This window comes from Gossypium hirsutum, chromosome D13, assembly GCF_007990345.1.
Source record: "Gossypium hirsutum isolate 1008001.06 chromosome D13, Gossypium_hirsutum_v2.1, whole genome shotgun sequence".
Taxonomy (NCBI): domain Eukaryota; kingdom Viridiplantae; phylum Streptophyta; class Magnoliopsida; order Malvales; family Malvaceae; genus Gossypium; species Gossypium hirsutum.
The window spans coordinates 19,153,663-19,161,190 of record NC_053449.1 but is presented as its reverse complement, the minus strand read 5'-3'; the positions used below and the strand labels follow the sequence as shown (position 1 = coordinate 19,161,190).

The 7,528-nt window shown below is 37.7% G+C and overlaps 1 protein-coding gene across 1 annotated transcript; it reads left to right on the top strand.

The window, feature by feature from the left end:
• Positions 1 to 2,621: 2,621 nt before the first annotated feature.
• LOC107918646 (DNA repair protein XRCC2 homolog) lies at positions 2,622 to 6,757 on the top strand. The gene is made up of 9 exons (XM_016848235.2): positions 2,622 to 3,126; positions 3,209 to 3,360; positions 3,560 to 3,630; positions 4,239 to 4,301; positions 4,625 to 4,762; positions 5,427 to 5,526; positions 6,153 to 6,189; positions 6,301 to 6,401; positions 6,499 to 6,757. The coding sequence occupies exons 1-9, from the start codon at positions 2,793 to 2,795 to the stop codon at positions 6,520 to 6,522; spliced, it is 1,020 nt and encodes a 339-aa protein (XP_016703724.1). The 5' UTR covers positions 2,622 to 2,792; the 3' UTR covers positions 6,523 to 6,757.
• Positions 6,758 to 7,528: the final 771 nt, after the last annotated feature.

Genomic DNA, 7,528 nt, shown 5'->3' with positions numbered 1-7,528 from the left:
TCTCCCACCCCCGTCCTATGCCACTGCAACCAGTAACCGATGAGTGTACCTACCGAACATGAAGGTACCGTCAATTTGTACCAACGGCTTGCAGTACGGAAATGCGTCTCGACATTGCTTAAAGGTCCAAAATAGGCGTTTGAACACTTGGCATCCATGTAGCAATCGGCCGTTATAGTACGCATGTTCCGTTTGAAGGTCTGTGATGGCACCTGAGACGTATCTCTCTAGCACCTGACACCATTACCATATTTCATTATAAGAGGCGTCCCACCCACTATGCATCTTCTCCAATGCCTTTTGCTTAACTATCCAAGCCTTGCGGTAAGAGGGCGTGTACCCCATTTGGCTACGGATATTGGCAATTATCACTGACACTGAAGTCTGAGGATCTGCTTTTATCGTGGGCAGTATCAAGCTAGCCAACATAACTGAATCCATTTTCGGATGATCTTCTGAAACACCTGCATAGGGAGGGAGTACATTAAGTAATGCAACATTGGAAAATCCAAAAATTATTCATACACATTCAATACTGTACCTGCAGCACATGTATGTAGACCTTTGTACTTTTTGATCTCCCACAACCCTGTCCTCTTCCTTAACGAGGCGACGATTTTCCATGAACATGTGCCGTCTTGCACCGCACACTTCGCCTCAAACTTATCAGATTTTGATTTAACGACGTGGTAATTAACGCCGTTTTTGATGCTATGCTGTTTCAAAGCACCAATAAAACTATCTTTATTGGTAAACTGATTCCCAACTTCAAGTTCACCAACATCTACTCCCGAACTTGTACGATCGTGCACCCGGTGTGGTAGATCTGGAAACTCTAACGCATCATCTGCTGATAGATCGACATTATGCATGTGGGCTGGAGGTGAATATGCTCTGAATCATGGATTTTCTTTATCATCTGCACTCATATCACCATCTTCACCTTCTATTGGAATAGGCTCCGGTTCAGAAAGTAATCCCACCTCTGCACCATCCGGCCCGGGCTCTCGAGGTGGATCCACATCGGACTCACCTTCTAACCCACAATCATCTGCAGCGTACGACGTCCCCTCACCAGTTGATGTCGTAGGTAGTACATCATCCCTTCTTCTGGGCATTTGATAACGCCCCCAATTGGATGTAGATTGCCATCCAGTAGAACTTGATGCGGTTCTCCAGCTCGTATTTCCAGCGTCAACCGTCGAGCCACCGACGTACATGTCCCATCCACCGACAGAGTGTCTTGGGGGGGATGTGCATTCGACACCGCTACCGAACATGGGCTGTTCCGTATTTTGTAACACGCTAACCGAGTGTCGGCTAGGGGTCGTGTATACATCTCGAACACCGGACGGAAATACATCATTTGGTGACGTAAATTGTACATATAACTCAATATAAGTTGCTCCGCTAGCAAGATGAGTCTGCACCATTGCCTCCAAGCTACGAGCACCTTTTATGTTGAACGAGTCATATGTCACCGGATCAACAGAAGAACAAAATCGATACGTCATTGACTGAACTTTCATTGGCGTGGTTCCGAAGATTTTACGCCTAATTCTTTTACGGAGTTCTGTCAAATCTATGTTTTGGCTAAATGACAGTCGCATCGTATTCTCCGACAAAAAAACAACACCATTGTCGGTGTGGCAAACCTCACCATCGTAGTAAATAACAGCACTAATACGTTCACTCATTTTGAAACTCTAAATTTCCTAACCCTAACCTAAAATGTTTCTGCTCTGAGTTATGCATTCTAAGAAAATTCTCTGCCTAATTTATAGCCTCAGCCCAAACTTGCTACTGTAGCGAAATCGCATCCACGAGGGCGCGATTTGACACTATTTTCTCAGAAACGTCAAAAAAAATTATTTCCTACATGACCAACTGTAGCGAAATCGCGTCCACGAGGGCGCGATTTGACACTATTTGCTCAGAAACGTCAAAAAAAAAATTATTTCCTACATGACCAACTGTAACGAAATCGCGTCCACGAGGGCGCGATTTCACAATTTCTTCTCATATAGCATCCTGGTATCAGCGATTTTATACTACCTCCTCAGAAAACGTCAAAAAAAAATTATTTCTCACATGACCACTGTAGCGAAATCGCGTCCACGAGGCCACTATTTCACAATTTCTTCTTAAATAGCATCCTAGTAGAAGCGATTTCCCACTATTTAACCAGAAACGTCAACTCGAAAAAAAAATTTCCTAGACCCCTAACTCCTAAAAAGCCTACACCCTAAACCCTAAAAGCCATAAAACCTAGGCGTAAAAATCAGGGTCAAAATCACGTTCCCGATACCGCGCTAAGTGACAGGAGGTCGCGTCCACGTCAGCAGGTCGCGCTGACGTGGACGCGACCTTCTGCCTCGTCCCCTGACATCGCTCCGACGTGGCGCGATTTTGGGGGAAATGGCCCAGTCCGGTAAATAATTAAAAAACCGGCCTATTTCGGTAATTTTAAAAAAATTGGGCTTTTTTTGGTAAATCCCTCGGTGATGCCAAATTCTAAGATATCTTAAATATTATAAGATAAAAATTTCATGGACCTTAAAAACGAATTTGGGCTTAGAAAGAGAGTAATAGAATTCCCAATGCTTGTTTAGGCCTGAATCCAAATACTCACCCGTCCTACTGCTTCCCATACCATGGGAAACTTTACGTTTTTCCCTCTTCTGCTTCGAAACTGTAAAAGGCTAGTGCCCAGTAGCTATATCGAGCATTATGCATGAACACCAGCTTTGATAATTCCTGAAGAAACTGGTAACTTTTAGCCCAGAAACCTGATGGGTTCTCATGCCAAGGCATGGCTCGTTGAAGACGAGAGTGCAAGAGAAATGTTAGACAGGGTCCTAACGGAGCGCCCCTTCTTGCTTCTTCCTCCACTTCACAGGGTCCCTCTACGTGTCGGTAACGTTGTTGAGCTTGCAGGCCCTTCTTCTTCTTCGAAAACCCACATCTTAATCCAGGCTGCCATCACTTGTATACTTCCCAAGCTGTGGAAAGGGGTCAGTTATGGTGGATTGGGGCATTCCGCAATGTTCATTGACTTGGATTGTCGATTTGACGTTTTACGTTTCTCGGAATTGCTAAACCATAGAATCATGGAAGCAGCTAATGGTAAGTCCTTTTTCTTGATGAAAATTAGCAGTTTCAGGTCCCCAAGTTTTCTTTTACTTAGGTTCTGTTCATATCTGTTTAGGATCAAGCAGTAAAGTAGGTTGTCACCAAAAGGATTCTGAAGCTCAGTTTGCAAGAATGAAACCTTATAATGAGGAATTGTTTGCTTTATGCATGAAACGGTTTTTGTACATCCGTTGTTATGACAGTTCTGAGTTTCTTGCGACTCTCAAGGTGAGGGCCAAATTCTTGCTGTAATATAAGCTAAGTAATTCCATGGCTTCTTTTCACAAGAACAGAAATAGGAGTACATTACGGGCAAGTCTGCTTTTAAGTCTGAAACCAACACTTGAAATTTTGAAAGAGACCAAATTGGTGCAAAGAAATGATTATAAGTTTGGTGGTTTCTGTGTGATGTTTTGCTGGATGACAGACATTACACTATCGGCTTCAAAAGGAAAGGGAAGTACATGGTGTTAATGTTCATTTGCTGTTGATTGACAGGTTTGGCATTGATCCCTATAATTCGATCCTTTGTGTTGGTTACCTTTTATCTTCTTTCAGTTGTAGCTTAGATTATTGACGTAACAGTTAGGAAATGTTGATTAAAGCAAATAGTTTGATGCATTATGGAATATCAAGTATTATAGCTGTTGAACTCAATCAGTCTCCTGAATAATTTGTAATGTTTTAAAGGAGAGCATTCAGTTGATTCAGTAATCCCGATAATTGGATAAAAAGGGATTGGAATAATCGGCAGAATTGACAAAATTACTTTGGCTAATAGTTTCTGAAAATAAAAAGAAAAATGAAAACAGAAAAGACCCTTCTTATGAAAGCTCTAGCATATCTATATTTTGATGCTACCAACAGGTAGTTGAAGAATTATACCAAATTGTATTTCCTGAGGCTATCGAGGTTTCCTCAAACTCATTGAAATGGGGTCTAAATACCAAAATTTCACAAAGCAAATATGCTGAGTTAAGGAAAAGAAGTCTTGAGTTAGTTTTGAGAGGCAGAGAGAAAGAATCTAATTTGAAGTCCTTTGAAATTAGTAACAGACTGGATACTCTAAGCCCATAGCGTCTGACATGTAATAAAATGTTCACCAGCATTGGAGCATTTCACTGGGTAGATCGTGGTTCATCATCTTTTCCACTGGAGTATGATAATAGGTACTATTTTAATATCCGTTGACAGTTTTCTAGCAATCTTTTGAAATGTTTCTTACTAATATTATATAAGAAATGATTTAACTGTTTTTTATGTTTTCCTGTATTTATCTTTAGTTTTCCTATCATTTATAGTGTTTTGGATTGCCTAGTGTTCTCTTTGTGGTATATGTTTATAGTTTATTCTTTTTTTATTCTTCCCCTGGGATCAGATTTAGTTGTTATTTCTCGCCTTTTTAGCTAATTGTTGTTTTCTAAATAGCTATATGTACACATGCACGCACAGTTGTAAGTATGCAATAAAGAAATTTTTGGTTGACGTGTAGGAAAAGCTGGCATCTCCAAAATGTGTCTGAAGCTGTAGTTCAAGAGATTAGAAGGCTCCTATTAGTGCATCCCATGCTTGTGATGGCTACCAAAGCAGTTGTCTTAGGCAACAAATATTCAACAAATGAATTAACGTGGTAGGTTCCATTATACTTGCAGTTTGCAGCTTCATGTTACTCTCTAGCTGGTGGCAGAATATCATGCGTTAGTCTTGTACTTTAGAAGCATATCTGTTACTGGAAATTATTTTCAAAAAATGCCTGATGTAGTGTTTTAGATGCCATATTTTTCATGACTGACTATGAATGCCGAAGTTTTAGTTTGATTTAATCTGTAGTTTATACACTTCTCTAAACTAATGTGGATGTAACAAAGTTAGCACTCCCCTTCATGTTTAAACCTAATGGAAATATGGATAAGAATGGTTAATCATGCAGACAATGAAAATGAGATGACAAATACCTTGTTTTCCTAGTAAAGCTATAGGTTTGAATTGCTCCAAAGGTTCAAGTTAAAAAGATGGGATGCTTGAAAATTCCCAGTATTCATGATGGCTTAGATTTGGTTTCTGTTTCAGTTTTATTTACCCTTTTTATGGTTCCCTATGCCCTTCTTTTCATGTTTTGTTTCTTATCAAGAGCAAATATCTTTGTTTAAAATATATAATGTCATTGCCCTGGCCACTTAGTAGAAAAGTGCTTTCCTGAGCTTTGAATATTATCACATATAATTAGTTGTTTTTCCTTGATGGAAGTCTTATTCCTACTAGAGTTCAACGTAAATGATTAATCTGTATGTCAGGAATTATAGAAAATGGTCTGCAGTGGATAACCCGTATTCAAGAAATATAACTAGTGATCAGCAACTTCCATACCGTGAGTATATGCCCGCTGCTTGGCAGGTAATGCCTTATAAGTAGGATACTTCTCCCGTGTTATGGTATTTTTGAGGAGACATGCATGAATCTTGTCATAAGCTGACTTTTGTTTTTTAGTTCAAGTTTGCTAGTAGTCCCCATGCTTAGTCGGGTGTTCTGATCAGTCCTTGTACAGTCATTAATGTCATTTCAATTTTTATGAACTCTAGATTATCTATACATTTTAAAAGTATATGATACAAGATTATTCCATTCTTAAACGTTGAATACTGATGAAAGTTTCACAAGTAAAACTTAAGTGACAGGATGTTAACTGTGCACGTGTTTACAACTTGCTTATTCCTCATCTGGTGTTGCTTTTTAGAAATTTTGGAAAATGTTAGGATCATGTTCTTTGAACTCGCGCTTTCTCAAATAGACAAACAACAGCACCTAGTTGCTTGTCTTTGATAAACCATTCCGAGGTATGACATGCCATGAAATATTAAATTGATATCCTTAGAAGTGTATTAAGATTTGGTGGAGTCGCTGTCTTTTTTTTTTTGTTAAATAAAATTCAGAGTAGGCATACAAGGGATTCATGCTACCATTTTCTTAAATATGACTACCTGTAGATTCTTTTAATTATGATTTCTTTCTGGTCGTTGCAGTCTTTTGTGACACACAGGATTCTCGTACGAGCTACAGGTTCTGATTTTCTTTAGTAGTGGAATTCACTAAATTGGTTGCTGTCTTTACACATGCTGTTGCTTTATTTCCTAATACAGAACATGCATCTAAGTTGTCCTTGCTATGTAGATGATGATTTGGTCAATGGTGAGCATCAAAACAACTCCATATATCTATTAGAATGGTTGCTGCCACCGCTGAATTCCTTGGACAAATTTACAGTGAGAGATGTAAGAAAACGCTTGTGCTTCTTTTTTTAACGAAGAAAGGCTAAATATCAGCGTTTCCCGTATCTTATATTCGGCATAATCTGTTTGCTACTTGCAGACTGGCGTGTTCATCCTTTCTTGAACATGTGTACTGGGATGTATGACTTACTATATGTTAGTGAAGAAGAGAAAGAAGAGCGAGTGATGGAAAATATCGTGGAGAAAGGAAAGGAGCTGACGAAGAAGAGAAAAGAAACTGGTGAAGCCAGGGAAGTGAAAATTCTAGCTAAAAAGAGATAAGTACTCAAAAGAATCCTAGTTATTTTTCAAATTACTAAAGTGATTTATGTGATAAGTGTATTGGTATGTTATAAAAATCATGGACTAAAGTGTCAATGATTAATAGTTAGTTGTAGAAAAAAAAATCTTTTAAGAATGTGTAAACTGGTTTGGAAAAAACAACGGTAAGAGTGGCTCAACTTTGAAAATTCATTAAAAAAAATAGAAATTGAGTTAGAGGTTGAATCAAACCTAAAATTGAAGCCTAGTGACTAGTGTTATATATATATATATATATATAAGAAAATGTATAAGTAATGGAATTGTAGATTATGAGATAAATAAATTTAAGTGAGGTAAGGTCAGATTGATTTTCTTTGTTCTGAATTTGAAAAATTATTAAAATTGTACAAAAATAATTAGAAAATGAACTTTATGTGTCTAAAAATATTAATGAGTCTAATTTCAAGATAAACAAATGTCAACATTATACGAATTTTATATTGAAAAGTAAATAATTAGTGGAGAATGGTCAGAGCTGTCTAGTGGCAAAACAAGGGAAGATTAGAAGAAAAAACTAAATTAATTGGTTTGATTTAAAATTTTTATCATAAGTTTTATGTCAATGATGGAATGTCTAGTTTTAGAAATTTCAAATGGAACTTGATTGTCAATTCTCGATGAATGAGATATAAATAAAAATGTGACCGTTGCGCATTGGGCTGTATTGTTTTACATTGTTGAAATTTCAAAATTTATAGACTAAATTTATAAATGAAATAAAAGTATGTTAAAATATGAAAAACATAAAATAAATACAAGTTTAAATAGTTTAATTTGAAGATGAGAATTTAAGAAGAAATGTAAGA

Coding starts and splice junctions, on each gene's coding strand:
- LOC107918646 (XM_016848235.2), top strand. CDS start 2,793: ATGGGTTCTCATGCCAAGGCATGGCTCGTTGAAGACGAGAGTGCAAGA. Junction 3,127..3,208: donor AATCATGGAAGCAGCTAATG/GTAAGTCCTTTT, acceptor ATATCTGTTTAG/GATCAAGCAGTAAAGTAGGT. Junction 6,402..6,498: donor ACAAATTTACAGTGAGAGAT/GTAAGAAAACGC, acceptor TGCTACTTGCAG/ACTGGCGTGTTCATCCTTTC.